Source organism: Atheta coriaria, unplaced genomic scaffold, assembly GCF_025399875.1.
Source record: "Atheta coriaria isolate IRGN ID8LTWV9N9 unplaced genomic scaffold, Caltech_Dcor_3.1 hic_scaffold_4_pilon, whole genome shotgun sequence".
Classification (NCBI taxonomy): Eukaryota; Metazoa; Arthropoda; class Insecta; order Coleoptera; family Staphylinidae; genus Dalotia; species Dalotia coriaria.
The window spans coordinates 3,951,800-3,972,913 of record NW_027045446.1 but is presented as its reverse complement, the minus strand read 5'-3'; the positions used below and the strand labels follow the sequence as shown (position 1 = coordinate 3,972,913).

The following is a 21,114-nucleotide window of genomic DNA, read 5'->3' as shown; positions in this document are numbered from 1 at the left end:
ATAGTTGGTTGCATAATTTCAAACCTGCACTTGGAGTTGAAAACGTCTGGTTTGAAAAAGCACAAAATCACACAATTTGTAGTAAAATTCAATAAAGAATTAATGAACAAGCAGTGATTTAATATTTCCTAATAAATTATTATAAACTTCGTTGTCTTCGCCATCTAATCTTTCAGTTTGTAAGTCTATAAAGTCTTTTTTACATTTGGCAATTTCTTCCACTAATATTTTGAATTCATCCTAGAAAATCGCATCCACATTATTTTAATTAAATTTGAATTAAAAACAAACTTACATTTAGTCCATCAATATTTAAAACACCAAAACAAGTGACTGGAAGATGCTTCAATGTTATGCGTCCGATTTGTCGCCGTTTCAATGCAAAAACAGAGCATATTCCATTTTCAGTTGCTAAACTAGTTAAATCCCTAATTAATAAATGCAAAGGATCTTCATAGCGCAGTTTTACATCAGTAGCAATAACAAACAAATGTATTTTCTTTAAGATAATGTACTTTTTAAGCTGATGCAAGCCAACAATATATCTTTTCTTGATTGCTACTTTATTAGAATTTTTCTGGTAATATTTTTCTTGCAATTCAACAACTTTCTTCATAAAATCACTAGTTAAACATTCCAAATGTGGTGTTACAACATTATCAACATAATTAATCTCTTTGATGTCTGCTTCAGACTGGCATTCAATGTTTTCAGCTTTAACAATAGCTTTTTTTAAAGCAGTCAATTTTTTACCTTTAGGTTTCTCAGAATGCTTTCCTTTTGTTATAACTGGCTGAGTTTTATCTAATTTATTAGGAACTGCATTAATTTTACTACTAGTTTTGCAATGTTCTGCATGAGCACTCAAAACAGAATTGTGGAAACTTTGTTGAGCTTGCAATTCAACTAAATTCACTGCTAATTGTTGACGTTTTCGTTGTTTATTACTGCTGAATGATGTTATACTTGACTGATTGTTTATTTGTTCAAAAACGTCCCTTGCAACAACTGCAACATGCCCTTTTGTTGCAATTTCAGATGATTTCTCTGTTGCAGATTGGGGTTTTGGGGCGTTTTGGGTCCTTTTTATTGTTCGTTTAAGTTTATTTCGAATTTTACGCAACTCCTTTATTTCCTCCCGTGATAATGGACCTTCTGGAGTACTTGAGCATGCTTCCATTGCGATGGAAGACGTTAAAACCTCGCCAAAATCAAAACGTTGAGAATATAACCTCACTGCTGCATGTCTGTAGTGAAAAATATCAAAGCGTAATGGCAACACGAAGATTATTCAAATACTCGCTGGTGAGCGGAATAAGCGTTGCTTCGTACTTCCTGGGTTCATACTGTGAACGTCTTAAATATGGGAAGCAATCATCACAAGAGAATGAAGATAACAGCAAGTTTAACCAAAACACACCAAGCAAGTGGCCAGTTTTACCAGCACTGCCCATTTTTGGCACTGTATCTGCTGCAACACCATTCTCCCCAGCTGTAGTTCAATCCTCAAGCACATCTCAATGTCTTCCACACATTACCCACTTTGGTTTTCCTAGTTTTGATCAAATAAGAGAGTTTGAGAACTATATTTTAAGCTATGACAGAAGGAATCGAGTGCCACACTGGGTATTTGAACATATTACACCTGAAAACATCAAGAAGAGTGATTCTGTTGATAGGTCACTGTCTGAGTTTAAAGCAGATGAAAAAATACATCCTTATTTTAGGTTTGATTGCAGTTTAAATAATCAAAGTTATTAAGTTACTATTTAATTTGCAACTTTTTTGTTTCAGGGCAGAAAACTCAGATTATAAAAGGTCTGGCTATGATAGAGGACACATGGCAGCAGCAGGCAACTACAAAAACAGTCAGAAACATGTGGATGAAACATTTTATTTGACTAATATGGCTCCACAAGTAGGAGTTGGATTTAATAGGGATTCATGGAACAAATTAGAAAGGCATGTAAGGAGATTAAGTAAAACATATCCTCATATTTATGTTTGCACTGGACCTCTTTACTTGCCAAGGTAATTTAGGCATTGCAGCCAGTGGAATGTAAAATTGACTAAACTTGATTGCAGGAAAGGTAATGATGGCAAGAATTATGTAAAATATGAAGTTATTGGTGCAAAGAACATCGCTGTACCAACACATTTCTTCAAAATCTTGGTGGGCGAAACACCAAGTGGCGTATTAGAGATGGAAGCTTATGTCATGCCAAATGAAGCAATTGACAATGAAGTGCCACTTACAAGCTTCCAGGTACCTCCAGAAAGTATTGAACGGGCTGCGGGGTTGCTCTTTTTCGACAGGGTATCGAAAAGTCGTATTAAGAAAATTAATGGCAAACAAAATTGAGTCAATGCCATTTGATGAACATCAAGTGCAATATTAAATTAAAATGTAGATAAAACAAACAAAACAAGTCACAGAAACCTGTAATGTACAAAAGTATCGAATGCGTCATGTTTTAAATTATTGATGTTTGTATTTTCCGGATCCTGAAATACCCAGATACAATTAATGCATTATGCGGTTAAATTTATAGATATTATATCTTATCACTAATCGATATATGGTGATAGTCTCACAGCTAACATAAAGTAGCAGAATTTCAGTATATACCTACGTGTAAAGTGCAAGTATTTATTAGAATATTACCGTAACATTATGGGTCGGATTGTTAAGTATACATTGTGGACGCTTGGTGCCAGTGGATGCGGTTTTTACTTCGGTTATAAACTCGGGGCAAGCTTAAAGTCAATTAAGGTAACAAAATACGTGAAAGTGTCTCAACCTGTGGAGGTAGATCTAAGGGAAGTTAGTTTATACACAACTGTGCGTGTGTTATTCAGTCATATCGTCGAAATTAAATCGATTCCCAGCACACAACTGCGGGAAATGGGAAATTTTGTTATTAACTACGATAAAAGTAAACGAATTCCACAGTATGTCGTTGAACGGATAACTAGGGGAAGTTTACAGAAGTGTAGATATTTTGACAGACTGTATAGATTAAGAACAAGTGAAGATGCAGATGTTCATAAACTTTTCAGGTGAGAATTCAACAAAATAACACACAATGTGTATATTGGGTTGCCTACAAGGAAACTCTATATTTAAGAAACAATTTCTTTTTATGTGTTGTAAGAAACAAATATTTTTAGATCAACTAATGCTGATTATGAATCCAGCGGATACTCTCGTGGTCATATTGCGCCAGCCGCAAATCATGTATCTCTTGCTTATGATTACCTAAATACATTTTACTTGACAAACATGGCGCCACAACATTTTCAAATAAATTCAGGAATATGGAATTTATTGGAAACGCATGTTCGGACACTTACTACAGAACATAGAAATGTTTATGTGTGTTCAGGTCCTTTGTTTAAACCCAGGTATTAAATTACTACACATGTTCTCTAACCTTTTATTAACTTTATAAATTTTACTTAGTGACTACTCAAATAACTCAAAATTTGTTTACTATGAAGTTATTGGTGAAAATCAAGTTGCGGTCCCGACGCATTTCTTTAAATATATTCGTGCGGAAACTCTTGATGGAAAATACAATATTGAGTCGTATATTATACCGAATATCCAGAGGAACATAGACATTAATTTGAAACACTTTCAGGTACTCGTTTGCTTTTTTTCATAATTTTTTATAATTTGAAGATTTATTTATTGTTTCTATAGGTTAATCCGGATGAAATCGAAAAAACAGCTGGATTTTTATTCATGGAAGATGAATACATGCACAACAACATTTTAACTATCAACGGAATCAGTCAAAATTCTTTGGTACCGCATAGGTACCTAACATATTGATAAGATTAATTTCCTTCATTTAATTAAACTTTTAAACCTATTCAAGATCTTATAAATAATTGAAGAAATAAGTCAGATTGGTAAAAATCTAAAAACTGGGTAATATTCCAAAATTTCACGTCCATTTTGATTTTTAACTTATTGATGTTAATCCTCGGAATTCTCAAGCATAAACTCACAGAATGATATGAATCATAAGCAATCAGCGCACCTTGAAGTTCACATCACAAACCCAGTTGAAGCATAAAGTGCGGCAGCGCGGGCGGTGAAAGCATTCTAGAAATCTCTGAAACTTTTCGTTGAGTTGCGCTTGTGTTTGTTTCGTGCGCAGTGAGCACGACGCGCAGAAATCGTCGCGTCCCAGAAGCCATATTATGGCAGGCTGTGCGCGTGGATTGGTGGACGCTATGTACTCGAACACTATATAACGGGCGCATCCACGGGCAGCAATATCCCCGCACAGTGTCCAAAACTGATAATAGTAGGGGGAGAGAAAGATGCTGTGGAGAGATGATGAGATGATGCTGCACGAGGCAGTTGCGAGTCTTTTGCTTTGCGGTGCGTTGCACGCAAAGTGGAAAGACACTCGCAAAACGCATATTTGTACTGCGTTTTGCTCATAGCTTTAAATAAACTGCAATAGGTCAAAATTTTACGTTGTTAAAATTGTTTTAAATCATTTTAATGGTCACTTTGCAATGATTAATGCCAAAAAGTGAATTGGTTAGGAAATTATAGAGAATTTATTTATTTGTAGTCAATTATTTTAATTATTAACTACTGAAACTGCCAAAAAAGTCGAAAACAAATTAATTTTTAACATATCACGATATTTTTGTATTTAAAAATGAAAATAAATAAAATTTTACATAGAAATCTTAATATTTTTGTTATAGACTGCTATAATTATAGCTATCTGATTAATCTGAAATTCTTGTATATAAATAAATTTTTACGGATTGAATATACGTTAAAACAATAAGCAAAACATTTCCGAATGTAATTGATCCTTGTTTTCTCAAAAGAATATGACGTCATGTGTTTCGGCGTTATTTTGTATCGAAAATATCGCCTTACATCAACAATAAACAGGCGCAAATATTTATACGATTGTAATTCGAAATCAATGAGAGTTTAGTGTTTAACCAAACGTGTCCGACTCTCAAAACGCGCGATTATTCATTGCAGGCATCAATGGATGAATTTCATTTATTTGCAGTTTTTTTTTCTTTCCAATGAAACAATATGCGTGTAAATGAATTTGAAGGCAAATAACTTGTTTAAATAATGAAACGTGATCAAACAAATATTTCACAATTCGGGGATAAGCGCATTTTGTAAATCAATCTGTTTTAACTAAACTTGTGCTGGATATTGTTTCAGAAATTGTAAATGTAAATATTGGTAATATTTATGTTTAATTAATTTTGATTTATAATGAATGAGAAAATATAAGTTTTAATTGAAATATTTGTTTATTTTTAATCGAAAATTGACGAAAACGCAGATATTTTATGATCGGTTAAAAAATGGTTATAAAATAGTTTTAAATGAAATTTATTTCAATTTTGTATTACCTATTTTATGTTGTGTTACAATTTATTTTTATTTTTTAACATATTTAGCATTTTGAGCAGTAAATTAAATAATAATTTAAAACCAAATAAAAACCAAATTAAAATGAATTGTAGGTAACACTACACGATATATAGGTACCTAAAATGGAAATAAATAATATCGACGATAATTCAATAAAAAATAAATATGATTAAATTGCAAACGAAACAATAATAGAAATAATAATAATAAAAAATAATAAATAAAAGCAAGAAAAAAAATTCTACTCGAAAAGATAACAGAGCTGTTAAAAATCCATCATTTTAACATTTTGAATTAATTCACCCTTTAAAATTTTCTACTCATATCAATAATAAATACAGACAGATAAAATTCACACAAAAATATAATTCTAAACTTGAAAGTTTACCTATACATAGGTAATTGTAAAAGTAATAAATGTATTTATTTAATTTTAAACAAGTACGAACATACCTACATATGCTTGAATGTAAATAGCACGCGAAAGGGCGTGATTTCGAGGTGACGACGACGCGAACGTGCGCTGCACGACTCTCGCATACCACGGGGGAGAGCAGGAGCGCCGGGCAGGAGGCGCAGATCCGCTCCGGGCGCTCGCCAGCAGGCCGCATCCCAGCATCCGACATCCAGCGATCGCGCCGCGCCGTTCCTTCGGAAGACTTCGGACAAAACTCTTGTAACTTCTATTATCAACCAAACAAGTTCAGTCAGTGATATGTGATTCAAAACATTTGAGAACACCAGAGACAAATTGTGCATACAATTATTTAAACTAGTGACAAATATTTTATATCATGAATATTCTGCATAAACAATTGTGAAAGTGAATCTTAATAAAACTACAAAGTAAGGATCATTAATTGGGTAAGCGTAAATTTAAATTTTTAATACTCATTTCCGAAATATTCTGGAAATTTATAGGTATTTTGCCATTGCCGTCGGTAAACTAACGTAGCAATGGTTGCAATGAATGATAACTGCACTAAGCAGTAATAATTATTGCTAAAAAGATCATAATCATAATCTATTGAATAATTCAATGAATTCTGAAGATATTTTTGTGACAAATTCATATTTTCTTCATTTTTCTCACTTTTAAACGATTATTCTTATAGGTATTTTGACCATTTTGATGTCCGCCATTTTGTTAAATATAATATTTCGGGCTGCCTGGCAAACATATCGTATTCGAGTATGTTCTGGTTCTCTCTCACCTGCGCGTTAATTAAAGTAAATATCTAAGACCAATATGCCATGCATTGCGTTCCGGGGACTGTTGACTCTGTTGATGCAAGAAGCAAGTTAAACATCTGGAATCGTAAAACTTACCTTCTCCGCCCACAAAACCATCCAGCCTCACCTAAATTCTACCTTCATCTGTAGTCAAATTTTATGTTTTTCCCTCGCTACCGACTCTTTTTTGAAGAAATAAAATAAAAGTCGTTTTAACGTGTGTAAACACGATTTGTTTACGTTCGAAAGTGAGACGAGAGAAAAATGAACGAAAATATCAATGTGTTCGAGGTGCAGAAGAGATGAATCTTGCATGTTTGGACTTCTGACACATGAGGAACGCATCAGGCATCAAAACATCGCTACCTAGGGAGGCGGAGAAGTTAATCTTGTTAATATTTTAATCTCTTAGTTCCTGTGTCTTGCTAATCGTTCTGTGTTTTGGTAAAAGTTGAATGTTAATTGATGGTGATACAGATGTGCTCGAAACCATAATATTTAGATAAGTTTCTTTCATATTATTAATGAATCAAGGGAAAAAATGACAAATTATTGTTAAAATATCTCACAAATAGCTTTTTACAGCGATTTTATCCGTGTATTTTGAGTAAAAATGATTGAATCACTATACCAATTTTCATCCCTTAGTTTAACCCCCTTTAAGTTAAAATTATCAATCAAGAAGTATTTTATGTTCCTCGGAATATCTTTGAATATATGCGTACAAATTTTCTTGATAATCGGTTGAGTAGTTTCCGTTAGAAAACGTTACAAACAAACAAACTCACTTTTGCATTTATAATATTATAATAAACATATACGTACCTATTAATTAATGTAGGTTTTATAATATATATCACTTCTACAACCCTTATAATCTTAAAACGCGCTCAAATTCATTTTTTTATCCCGGTGGTCTCTAACCCGCACTCATCACGTAAAAACCACACGGTGTGGTCTAATTATCAAGTGTCAATTGTGGATCAAGTTTCATCTCGTCTTCAAACACTAAGAGAACCTACGTTACACTTGATAAATGTATAATAACGCGTTAAAACATAAAAAAACAATGTATGCGGTAGCTTGTGTATGTTTGGTTGCAGATATGTAAAGGTACATTTTGCAGGTTATGATGTATAATTTTATTGTTGTTTTAATTCCAGCGTGAAAATATCGCGTGTCGACATCACGTGCACGTTGATAAAGTTCAAAATAAGTGCATTTCATTGCTGACGTCGTAATAAATATCCAAGTAAACCAGCGTAGAATATTTTATAATTAAATTTTGTTTTTAGTGCGCATATATCACTGTAATTTATTGTGTAAGCATGTGTACCATGTCACACGAATTTTCTTTTAAGTATTGGGTTGCATAATTCAACAAATCTAATTTTGTTTCGTTTCAATTGAGTTGATTACATGGAAAACATGAAGAAAGATTAGGTCGATACATTTTATAATAGTTAGGTACATTAACTGCACAGGTGTGAGGTGTTGGGTTTCAAATGAATACAAGCGTGCAAGCAATAAATGTTTAAACATGTTTTAAATGTTTTTGATGAGCATTCATGATTATATAAATTATGAATATTTATTAAATGTGTTTCTGGATGAATCATATCTGATGATGATGCATTTAGGTAAAACTAATGAGATTCACTTTCGGGGCCTGGAAGCTTTGAGTTTTCATCAATTTAATATGAAGGTGTAGCCGGTAGATCTATTGATTGATATTAATAGAAGACGTGGTGACGTGCGAACACAATGTAGATTGCAATCAGTGTTAACCCAGAAAAAAACGTTGAAAGCTTTCGAAAACAGCGTTTGCATAATTTTCTTTCTCTTCATTCTTTAGTTATGCTGGTGGTATAAATTTAATTCAGGAAATATTATGCATACCACGATGCACGCGAATAATCTAAGGTTATGTCGGTTTGAAAGCGGCGATAAACATGTTATCGTGATGATGATTGCGGTTAGGAATCCAATTTGAGTTGTAATGATTTGGAAAGGAAGCAATTCGAGGGGCTGGAAGTGCACTGGAAGACTTGCGACGGTTAATGCTTTTATGTATGGCGGATTAGCTCAATTCTGAAACAGAAAATGTCGAGTGTATAAATTAATATCAACAGAAACGAAATAATAATTCACTGGCATTGTTTGTGTGAATGTGAAGAAACATAAAAACAAATGTATGGAAACCAGTTCAGTAGAGAGTTGGAGCTCATGTTTCGAGTATTTTAGTCGTCGGGTCCGGAACGAAGGGTATCGGGTAATTTCTTATTATATTTGAACAAGACGAAGGGCTCCAGCCCGCCTCGGCGCAATAAAAAACATTTTTTATTATTGAATACGACGGAGTGGACGCGTTTAGTTACTTTTTCACTTCACTTCACGCCACAAACCGTGTTATTAACCAATAATTCATGATTTTAAATTTTTATTTTTTCGAGAAAATTGTTCCAAGCAAATTTAACGCAAATCAAAAGTTGCAAAAAAAAACGTAATTTTGTGTACATATGTTCTTAATTTGTTCGTCGCATGTTGGCTAAGTTGCGTAAATACATAATGTGTAAGTACTCAATGCGTAATTCTATTGTTCTAGAAGCTACAACAGGGATCGAAGCGTAAATGTGTCGAATTAATGTTTGGTACCAAATGAATGTAATTTGAATCGGGCGGAAAATCGCAAATGTAATGTACCATTTTGTCATTTGATGAGAACAAAGTGACCGCGGTGGCAAACAATCCATGTACACTAATACGTTCGTTTTTATTAGAAATGCCACCCAGTAAAATAACATAACCTCCGTTTAGTAGGTACCTCAATAAGCTATGCAACCAACTGTGCACACCGGAGTGTTTTTCGTGCGAAATCATATTAGAAGTCGTTTCAAGTCAGTTTGCAGCCCCTTGAGCGTGGCGCAAAGGACAAAAGGACGACACGCGTCCTCATTATTTGCGCGTCACTGGCACATGAATGAATTGAGCGTCTGCATCGCGCCGGCGGGCAAATTTAATAGCCGCTTTGTTTTGCGTTTTGGTTTTAATGCTTTTCAGAGCTTTTTTCACATACCCTCCCACTTATTTCAAATTCTACCTATACCTAGATGTTTTTAAATCAAGAAATTGTTTTTGTGGAGGTTTATTCTGCTTGTCAAACGGAAAAAATTAACAACGTGCATCTAACCATGATCAAAGATGAATAGATCACGTGTCTCAGCAGTGACGTCAAAGTGCGTGCGTTTGTCGATGGAGGGTGCAACTTTTAAGGGTGCTAATGATCGCGTGCGTGACAGAATGCCGTTTTCGGCGGGTTTCAGTGAGCACGTCCTTTTTTTTTGTTAAATACATCGTTTTTATATTTAGGAGGGACGACTCCCGGGGCTTTTGTTAGGATAGGTAGCAAACTGGTACGAAAATCACGTTTATTTGGTTGCATACCTTCAAGGTTTTATATAAATAGGTTTATGTTTAAGGTTATGCTATGTGTGTTACAGTCTCGCGATATTGGCAAAAGTTTATGAATGAAAGCCTGATATTCTTTATGTGCGTCGGAGTCGCATGACAAAAGAGAGTTATGAACCGTGCGCGCGCCATCGACTGATTTAGTTTGTGGTTTGGAGGAAAGACTACCGAGTTGTTTCTTGTTAAAGAGAATGTTAAAGCTCTCCGGCGAAAAATGAGACGCAGAGTGCGCGCACAGTCGTAAAACACAAGCAAGAAAAAAAAAACGTAAAACATAAACAAAGAAATGCGACGAGATTTTTATACTTGAGCTTTAGTTGGAAGCACAACATGAGTAAAAAAGGGGCACTTGTGGGTGTAAAAATCGATTCGGATATGTTTTGTTTTGTCTACGGGATAAAAGATTTGACACGACAAGTTTTAATTGTTATATTTATCGTTGCATAATTTTACTTGTGAAGTGTTGTGAGTTTTTGTGTTTTGCTTTTTGTGCTGCACACGCTCAAGTTGTGCGCGGAATGACGAAAAATGCACGCCGCGAAATCGATTTCGCGTCGGTGTTGATGATGGAGTCGGCGACAGAAAGAATTCTTCAGAGTTTACTGATGTGGCGATGTGTTTCTAAGTTCAGCCTCGCGCGACCAGCGTGTACGACTTGCGACACATTTCGTTACGTTGATTATAAAACACATCGGATATCACACGCCGCTGTAAAGACCTTCTATGCCTCTTTGTATTTTGTGCATTATACGCATGGGTCAACCAGACAAAAGTCTGTGGATATCTTCGGGGTCTGGCAAATTCTTAGAACTTACATATTAATCTGGTTCGCCAATAAAAAATAAAATTTAAGAAAAAAAAGGATAAATTTTTATTTAAAAAATATTTGAGTTTAATTTATTTATAAATAATAATTTGTTTGTTAAATATAAACGTTCGACACTAAACACATTGCATTGTTATTTTTAGTGGTCATTGGCGCGCTGCACGTAGCCACTTTTATCACGGTCATAATGGTTACAATTATAAATTACAACATGTGCAACATAGTTCATTCAATGTTCCTTCGATCGTGCAAATCAGTTTAATGCACTTTTGTTTAATGCCGACCCGATGGAGAGCACATTATTCCAAAGTTTGCCGAACGGATTTACGCGTTCGCACGCATTCAACAAATGTAACAGTGAAACAAGTGGACGACGCTCGTTGTCGTCTTTCCATTCGGCGTAATCCACGCGCGCACCCTCGCTGTTTGAGCAGACAAAGCGCACATATTTCAGTATTTGCGCGACGCGGAGATTTGCATGGAATATGGAAACGCCGAAAATGTCGCGCGCGGGGATGAAATATGAAGCGCTCAAGACACTAAAAGCAAACTAGGCGTGATGGAATTACAAACAATCACATAATATAATATTTCAAGTGTCTTTCTTTCCTTCACCCAAAAAAGTAAAATTTATGTTACAGAAAAACCAGTTTAAATTTATATTCTTTTTTGTTTTAATTTTTTACATTTTAAAACACGTTTTAAACAGTTTTAAGTCCAAGTGGATAGAAAATCTTGTTATTCAATTTGTAAATCCTAACCGATAGCTCCCACTTGCAGGCAGCGTGTGCGTTAAAGCCCTTAAGTGCTGGTATATCCGGGATTAACACGACCAACATTGAGTCGTACATCACCCCAAAAAAGAAATAACACTAGGAGAGGGCGTGCATGCGTTCTGGACGTGCGTGCGTTGCACAAACGCGCAGAAACAAAGGGCGCATTCAAATTCTCCTCGTCGAGGGCACTCAGGCTTATTACTTTTGTTATTTTTGAATTTTCGTCAATACACTTATCATATTATTTAAAAACTAAACCTTTAAAATAACAAAACGCGAGAAAAACACATTTTTACGTGATAATTGTAGTGATAATTGATTAGCACTTAGTAGTAATACATTTTCGAGTGTTTGGGTCATGAACTTGAGGTTGGAATTGCATATGACCGATTGACCAATATTGGTTCACACAAACACAATGAACTTAACCGTTCATTGCACTTTCAACTTTTGCCAATTAGTCATTGCACTAAACGCCGACTGTTTGTAAACAATAAAAAACAAAAAGCTTGAAATTATTTACGTTTCGAGAATTAAACAAGATTTGCTCCACCCACTACTATGCCGTTACAATGCTGTTAAAGATATTATATAAATAGTACATTGTTATTATTTCTTCGCCGGTTGCGAGATTCGAGACTTGTGACACTCTGGCGGCGACGGCGACTCAAAACCGTCACAAAACGCGCTCATGTGCTCATTACTCATATATTACGCGGAGCCGTCGCGTTCCTCGCACGTGCGTCGTAATATTTTCTCAGGGTTCAAGCCACTCAACGAATTGTACTTTATAAATTATATAGTCCACAATTTTAAGTGCGGTTGTTTGCTGTGTGATTTCTTGGACGGTTTTGCGTGGGTGTTAGATACCACGCCTTGATTTCGCGTGTTTTCTTGTGTTTTACTACAAACTCTGCGCCGTACGAATGACTCTGTTCACGGACGCCATGTTGGAGGAGGATATCATGTCACAAGGTAATCATTTAACACTTTAAGCAGCTCAAAAAGTCTTGTTTTAACAAGTGTATCAAATCATTTTTCATTTTTTTTGTATTTTTGTCGTTTTTACATCGAATTCTGGTTTTAATTGTTTAGAAATTGTGCAGATAACAATTTTTCTGAGTAATTATAGAATTAATTATTTTATTACTTGAATTTTACGGGAAAGAATCGTAAATTTATGTTTTAAAATTCGATTTTAATGATAAATTCCTTTAATTTCAAAAACTTAACGTAAACAACGCGTTTCAATGCTTAAATTCACCTGCTGACGTCAATTTTTATTTAAAAAATTTTACCACTTCATTCGAGAAGAATTTAGATCATCGATGATCAAATTAATCACTAATTGTTATGGTTTTCAACACGTAATGATTCATTGTTTACTTTCTAATTGTGCCCGGATTGGGTGTAGAAAAATGCGCGAAACAATCGCTGATTAAGCACAAATCGCGCACTTTGTTCCAGCGCTTGATTAATTGTCAAAACAATTAATCGAACGGCGAACACGAATAACAAAAGAGCATTCGAGAAGTCTGCACTTGAGTTAACACTAATAAACGTACAATAAACACACATACACACACTTTTCTCTTGCATTTCAAAAATTTGTCATTCAACAATTCGTAAAATTTTAACGTATTGTTTGATTTGATTTGAGGAGAGTTATTGCTTTGTTGAAAAAACACGCTCGTAAATCGTGAAATCGTGCCGTTACTGTTAATGTCTTTAATGTTGTAATAAAGCTTAGAACGACAAAATTCCATCTCGTAGCTTTGGGTTCATCAACACCACCCGAGAGAAAAATATCGAATTAAGTTTTCTATAATTTCCTGGGATTCTTGCCTGGCTGCTGTATTATTTTACAATCTTTGTTTTATCGCTACAAAAGCAAGAATTACGACGAATTAATTTTATATTTATCAACTCTTTTTGCTTTGCAAATGTCTGATTAATTAATATTTCGTTTTACAAGTTTATAATTTATTTATTTACAAAATATTTCATTCTCACGCTATGCGGTGTCACTTCGAAAGCAAAAGTGCAATAAACGTGAGAAAATTGCAACTACAAGCGAACATCACGAACTGGCGAGCTTCCGAAAGCTCAAAGCTCCATTCTATGCCTATTTTACCCACGCTTACTTCCTTCCTCACGCCGAGGGATACTCGTGAAGGACGCGTACGGTGTCGGTGTCATAAATCGGTACGTGAATCCCTCAATGAGTTACCAATTGAGCAACGTGCACTTACAAACAAGCGTTCACTGAACGTGTAATTATAATAAAAGTCGTTCGCGAGCAAATGCCAAAACGTGCGCTTTCGTCCGTCGGATGATGATGAACTTTTTTTTGTCGATTTCAATTCATCGGTGGAGGAGCATCGTTGGAAACCGAAACGGAGGAAGCACAGAGTGTGGGAAGTCGCACAGGGCACACAAGTTGGATAAGGGCACGCGCGTTCACGCATAAATAATGTGGATTATGATTTTGAGCAAAGGTTTGACTTGGAACTTTCGTTGTCACTTCCCGAGTCTCGTAAACACAGAGAGAGCGGGTTGGTGCGAGGAGTTTTGTTTATTTTGATGGTTGAAATTTATACGTATAGTTCGAAAAAGTTACCAAAATAAATACGTGTAAATATTGATTTTTACTGCTCATATTGATGAAAAATCAACATACAAAATTTTGCAGATTTTAGAAAAATAATAATTGAGTTAACACACAACTTCGACATTATTTTTGAATCATTTAAATCGTTTAAAATGTTAGTTTTTAACACGTTTTGTAATAATTTATTATCGCTGGAATAAATTGCGCGTAAAACCTAACGAGTTTAAGGAAATAAGCAGCAAAAGCACGAATTATTACAAAGTAATCACTAACGAACCAATTTCATATTTTAAACAACAATTTAAATGTTACAAAATATAACTTTGTTTAATATTTCTATATTTCTATGTGCACTTCCCACGTTCAGGTCGAAAACTTCAATCACTTGAATCACTTGTTGTGTTATGGCGCATTTTACGATTTATTGTCATTGCCCCGACAATAATCAGGTGCAATAAACCTGCTGGATGTTTTTGGCAAGTGTGGGAACCGCCCGAACATCTTGCTCTCATCTGGCAATGATAAAATTCAAATTTCTACCGATTTACGACACCTACTAATCGATACCAAATGTTTGGATTTTCCGGGCGGGCGCAATTGATTTTTAAACATGATATTAATATATATCCAGTACACAAGTACAAGTTTAAGTTGAAGAACAAGTGTAAGTTCTTTGAACACATTCGCAGCTTGAATTTACGACGCGTAACATGCGAACTTGTAATTTGCACCGCGTGCGAAAAGTTTTCCGCGAAAACTTTGCAACGCGTTGAGTGGTGCATCGAATCGGTAAACAATGCCCTATCTTCACCTACATCATATCGGTTCATCGCATATCGGTTTAATTAAAATTTATTTCCGTGAACAAAAAATAATACTTTATTTATTTACACCTACCCAGTAGTAGAGAGAGATTTTTTGGGGCGTGTTTAAAAATATAGTTGGAGGGTGCAAATCAACCCTCACGTTCGAAATTTCCAACCAGGTGTGTGCACACGATTTTGGTCCCACCTTATTCCTACAAGCAACCAAACAGGTAAATGAAATCAATTTGTATTGCAAAACTGTTGAATATTGTTGAATATTTTATTTTGGCGATTGTAGCACTTGTTTCCTTCTATGAGACGTAGTGTAAGGTGGTTGATGGTGAAGTGAAGGTGCAACACACCCCCAAATGCTGTAAATAAATACGTTAAGGTGTCTGCTGTGGCCAGTCAGACGTAAACGCGACAAGGTGGCGAACAGGTGACGGAATTTCCAAAAACGTGCAAGTTGTGAATCGTGTTGTGTTTTTTTGTGATTATAAACTATGAAATATCCATCTTCCCGGGGTGGAAAACACATTCACAACAAAAGTATGTTGACTACTAATGAAGTACATCATTAAATTCAACAATTTTAACAAGCAAATTCTAAAACCAAAAAGTACCACTTGAATCCTTCGCTAAAAATAAATTTATTCATCGAATGAGAAAAGGGGTGCTTCAGATGCTTGACTTTGGTCGCCATTTTGACGGCGATGTCAAGAGCGCATAAATTTAAATATATAAAGTGTCATCTTGAGAATTTTCATCTTCATCCGCAATTATTTTAATTTTGTTTTTTATTTTTGCTTACAGTGGTATCCATCGCGGCGCAAATAAACCAACACGCGATGAAGGAAAAAAGCAAGAATGCGGCGCGTTCGCGACGCGAGAAGGAAAACGCCGAGTTTCTGGAGTTGGCGAAACTATTACCACTTCCGGCCGCCACCACAGCACAACTAGACAAAGCATCAGTGATACGATTAACCACATCCTATCTGAAAATGCGCCAAGTTTTTCCAGATGGTAAGAAATAAGAAAAAAAATTAAAATTTAACACGTTAATTAAACAATTTTATAATATTTAGGTTTGGGAAATGCCTGGGGATCTTCTCCGCCAGTTGTTAATCCCCGCGGAAATATTATAAAAGAGTTGGCTTATCATCTACTGCAAACTATGGATGGATTCATTTTCGTCGTCGCTCCCGATGGGAAAATCATGTACATATCTGAGACTGTGAGTGTACATTTAGGTTTACCACAGGTAAGTCATCAAAAATAAAATAAAATAATTTCATAATTATTTATCTTTTGTTTTGTGTGTCTTAAGGTGGATCTAACTGGTAATAGTATTTTTGAATACATCCATCCCGCGGATCATGATGAAATGCAAGCTGTCCTCACACCATCATCGGCTGTATTGAATCCTCTCCCTCCAGGATCCCCAGAACAACAGGACTACGAATCCGAGCGCGCTTTTTTTCTACGTATGAAATGTGTGTTGGCGAAACGCAATGCTGGACTCACCAACGGCGGTTTCAAAGTAAGTTTTCTGCTAAATTCATTTGCATATTTGTTTACATTAGACACGCTACTTGTGTATTACTTGATGGTGATTGTAATTACGATTTCGTCCGGTGTGCGGGCATAGAAAAGCGATAATCGGGATAATAGGAAAAGTACGTGAGCAAGTCAAGGTTTTTCGCGCAATCAACAAACCGGGGATCGCTCTCTCGTTCGCGCCATCGTCCCCGCCAGGTGTTGCATGTTCGCGACGCGGGGTTTGCGCACACTGAGTATATGTAATACGTAATACGTGAAATTTATGCGCGACAACGCGCCCGATTCTACCACAATGCAACCACCAACAATTTCAGGCTTTCAACGTGCTTCAATGGTCGTTTATGCTTCGATTGTGAAACAAATGCAATGGAACGGCATATGATGCACGTTCAAAACAACTGTCGTATGGGTATTGTTTCTAATTATTTTAAAACACACTTCATGGAAATTCAAAAAATATTTTTTGCGTTTTTTAAAATTTTTGTGTTTAAATTTCAATAAATATGCTTGCATTAATGGCAATATATTATTTGAAATGTTGTGGTGGAATTTGCGGTGCCTTTAATCTTTTTATGATCCAACTAATAGGCATACCTACTGTTTTAATTAACACCATTAACATCAATTAAACCACGCGCACGCCTGCAAAGTCAAACGCAAATGCAAATAAATCTTCTCAAGTCAACAGTCAACACACGCACACACACACAAACAAAACATACACGTGTGGTGTATGCTCCGCGGTGCTTTGTTTGCCTGATTAACTCGCGAAAGGCGTGCATTTTAATGCACATAAGTGACTATTAATTCATTAACCAACCAACCAGCGACTTGAGTTTATTATGTACCTACATGCTCGCGCTCCATGAATTTTCATGCTCTCGCTCCAGCGAGCTAGAGTTACGCCTAATAAAATCGTCGTACGAGCTCAATACACACCACACAAACTACAAAAGATGAAAGAGAAAGAAAAGGTGGAATTAATCACTGGCGTGACATATGCGCATACAGGATCTCATTTACATTCGTTTTCTACTAGTTTTTAAACCTTTTTCTTATAATTTTTCAACTTCAGGTGATACACTTCTCTGGTTATCTGAAGATAAAGCAGTACACGTCGCATTTGCCGCAATATGAGAATACATATTCAAATTTGGGATTGGTTGCCGTCGGACACTCGTTGCCTTTGAGCGCCATCACCGAAATCAAACTACACACGAATATGTTCATGTTCCGCGCCAGTTTGGACCTGAAACTGATTTTTCTCGACGCTAGGTGAGACGATTTTTACACCACTTGTGTTTTTTGTTTGATATGCACCAGTGCGGCGCTTCCCATGAGCGTAAAATTACATGATGGTTGAGGGTGTTCTTAATTGTGTTTGTTGTGTGTTGCAGGGTGGCACAGCTCACTGGATACGAACCACAGGATCTCATCGAGAAGACACTCTATCACTACATTCATGCCACGGATATATTTTCGATGCGTTTCTCACATCATCAATGTAAGTAGAAAATTGTATCAGGTTTTTTTCGTCGTATAAATCTGAAAGGCGTGAAGTTTATCATCAAGTTTTAATTTGTTGGCTTTGAGTGTTTGAGTGCGAGATGATTAAATTCGTGTTGGTGTTGATTGTTTATGATGGCTGTTCGTCATCCTCAGCGCCGCGCCAAGGTTCGAAAGTTGTGGCTTTCGTATTTTACTTGCCAAAGCGTTGAAGTTGCTTTTTGATGGGCGTGATGTGCGATGAGGAAAAGCGCGAGAGCAAACATAGCTGCGCAAACATGGATAAGGGATAATGTACTGCAAACTGCGACGAGCTATATGAACACTCTTATTACTAAAACAAAACAAAAAAGAACTGAAAACCGATACGCGGATACTGGTTTCACCTTCGAGTTGAGTACAAACAGTGAATTTGAATAGGTGTCTGATTTGTTTTACAGTGTTGCTGAAGGGCCAAGTGACGTCGAAATATTATCGATTCATGTGTAAAGGCGGCGGCTGGGTCTGGATGCAAAGCTATGCTACAATCGTTCACAATTCCCGATCTTCACGCCCGCATTGCATCGTTTCAGTTAACTATGTCCTAAGGTAAATTATCACGATACAAACAAACAAAATTTAAAAAAGTCGATCTCTAATAACCATATTCTTAAATTAATCTAAATTTAGTGATTGGGAAGCGAAAGATTTGGTCTTAAATCAATCACAAGGATCCATCAAGGTGGACTACAGTAATGACACGAAAGATTTCGCGCTGAAACAATCTCCATGCGGGTTTAAAGAAGAACATTCATCGTTATACACAAAGCTTGACACGTCTTTGGACAACAAAAACTTCGCGTTGAAATCATCCCAACCCTGCACGTTCAAAGATGAGCACTCCTTTGCGATGAGCCAGGACACATTCAAAGATGAAATCTCATCTTCACACTCGCATTCCCCACATGCCGGATCTCCGATGCAGTCATCCACAGTACGAAACTCTTCAACACCCAAGTTTCGACCACCTCCTGTTCATCCAGCTATTATCACCCCGCCGAATTCATCACTACCAGACGATGATTTCAGTGACTCCAATGGTGCAACAACAGCAAACATGGTTTATCCACAATCGGAGTTTTCTTTCCTCACGAATTACACTGAAGAATCTTTCTATCCGCAACAGGATATGTACTACACTTACGCAGAGCATGATCAACTTGGTCATCATCAACAGGCACAGCAAGGGCAAATGCATCCACAAAGTGCCAGTCTACAGAATAGACCCTACAGTGCTTCCTCGAACAGTTGCAGTAGTCCAGAGAGCGAACACCATCTTCAGGAGCACTTTATTAATCCGTATTGCCAACAGGATAATATGCATAATCACCATCATCATCAACAACCTCATCCGCACCAACAGCAGCCACCCTTTAACAATATCAACAACGTAAACTCTTTTAATAATAATCAGGCGAGTGGGGGTAATCTGGATGAACATTTGTATACGCATGACTTTAAACATCATCATGGTACTGTACAAGGTACATCTGCTTATACGAGTGTCATCGTTGAACCAGCGCAGTATCTCCCACCGAATGGGTATGTACATTAATCCAAAATGGCCGCCAACACGTGAAACGTATTGTAAAGTATTATGTATATCATATCAACCTTTGAGGCGGATGAGGATTTGCAAGAGAATATTTATTATACCTTTAGATTTTATATTTTTGGGTAATTTCCCGCAATAAATTTGCATAGGAATGTTGAGAGCCAGTTGAGGAGGAAATTCCAAATTTTGTACATATTTTATTTGACGTGTATTTGAATATTTTCTAAAAGTATTTCTAACTGTAAATGCCATTTTATATATTTTTATATTAATTTGTTGTTTCAAAACCCGATAATACCGGTGCCATATATAAATATGCAAACAATTGCCGTTTGATTTAATTTATTGCGAGGTGGATTCTGTGCACAGAATGCGAAACAGTAATGAAATTAATTGTTAACGTAGATGCGACAATAATTTGAGACTGTGAATTTAGATAAACTAAGTGATAGCATAAGATGTATGACCACTATTTAAAATATTATATATGAACTATGTAAAGCATGTAAATACTCTCAAAAAAATCTAATTAATTACGATGATTAAATGATTAAAATAGAAATACCGCTATGTACACTTCCATTCGTGATAATCAGCTTAGTTTACACGTTTAGTTAACTGCCGTGCAAGTTTCTCGATGCAATTGTTCCTCTGGGTGCAAATTGGGGCGAGATTCGGGAGGGTGCGTTTGTTTCAGGAGGGGTTGATGCCAAAGCAGGGTCTATATTTCAATAATTTGATGTTAAATGAATTCGGGCTTTTGGTTTCGTTTAACTTCAACTATTATGAATTGTTAGAAGTCACACTCTCATTAAACGTACCCCCTGATGGGTGGCACACTTTGGTTTGTTGTCTAATTATTTGCAAAGGGTGTTTAGGATAAATTAAACACATTTTAATTACGAGTATCTCTATGAATTATTAAAAATATATATTTTTTTTTTTAGATTTATTGTAATGTATTTCGATTAAATGCGAATACAGTAGTTTATTGGAAACTTTGTTTACAAGTTGAGCGTTGTAAAGTGGGATTTTTCGCCAGTAAAATAAGTTAAGCTCATAAACGCGCCCGGCGATTTGTGGCTACTTATCGGGGAGGTATAATTCAAAGATGGGATTTCACGTGGCAGAAACATCTTGCGCGCAAAAGCATATCTTGGGATTTCCTTCAGTTTACCACCCTCTGACAGATGTTGCGCTACAGTCGGCGTGATGTTATTGTTACACGTTTAATACCCGTATCTGGACACCTTCAAATTGGATGTATGTAAATACCTAAAATTGCAGGGAAAGTCCA

General features: G+C 36.0%; 4 protein-coding genes across 6 annotated transcripts; 3 read left to right on the top strand and 1 right to left on the bottom strand.

The window, feature by feature from the left end:
• Window positions 1-16: 16 nt before the first annotated feature.
• Window positions 17-1,180, bottom strand: Sbp2 (SECIS-binding protein 2). Its single transcript, XM_065300621.1, has 2 exons — window positions 296-1,180; window positions 17-240 (listed from the first exon to the last, which is right to left on the bottom strand). The coding sequence occupies exons 1-2, from the start codon at window positions 1,178-1,180 to the stop codon at window positions 100-102; spliced, it is 1,026 nt and encodes a 341-aa protein (XP_065156693.1). The 3' UTR covers window positions 17-99.
• Window positions 1,147-2,458, top strand: EndoG (Endonuclease G). The gene is made up of 3 exons (XM_065300619.1): window positions 1,147-1,727; window positions 1,795-2,031; window positions 2,086-2,458. The coding sequence occupies exons 1-3, from the start codon at window positions 1,147-1,149 to the stop codon at window positions 2,360-2,362; spliced, it is 1,095 nt and encodes a 364-aa protein (XP_065156691.1). The 3' UTR covers window positions 2,363-2,458.
• A 138-nt stretch (window positions 2,459-2,596) lies between these two features.
• On the top strand, window positions 2,597-4,714 carry LOC135790412 (endonuclease G, mitochondrial-like). Its single transcript, XM_065300622.1, has 4 exons — window positions 2,597-3,060; window positions 3,172-3,405; window positions 3,464-3,644; window positions 3,707-4,714. The coding sequence occupies exons 1-4, from the start codon at window positions 2,675-2,677 to the stop codon at window positions 3,836-3,838; spliced, it is 933 nt and encodes a 310-aa protein (XP_065156694.1). The 5' UTR covers window positions 2,597-2,674; the 3' UTR covers window positions 3,839-4,714.
• A 1,263-nt stretch (window positions 4,715-5,977) lies between these two features.
• Window positions 5,978-20,379, top strand: sim (bHLH transcription factor single-minded). 3 transcript variants are annotated; one of them, XM_065300509.1, is made up of 8 exons: window positions 5,978-6,283; window positions 15,971-16,180; window positions 16,243-16,418; window positions 16,485-16,697; window positions 17,793-17,992; window positions 18,115-18,221; window positions 18,664-18,811; window positions 18,893-20,379. In XM_065300509.1, coding segments are annotated over exons 1-8 (1,980 nt in total). In that variant the 5' UTR covers window positions 5,978-6,282; the 3' UTR covers window positions 19,818-20,379. The 3 variants fall into 3 exon arrangements, with proteins under 3 accessions (XP_065156581.1, XP_065156582.1, XP_065156580.1); XM_065300510.1 differs by having other exon boundaries at window positions 5,978-6,301; XM_065300508.1 differs by lacking the exon at window positions 5,978-6,283 and adding an exon at window positions 12,461-12,715.
• Window positions 20,380-21,114: the final 735 nt, after the last annotated feature.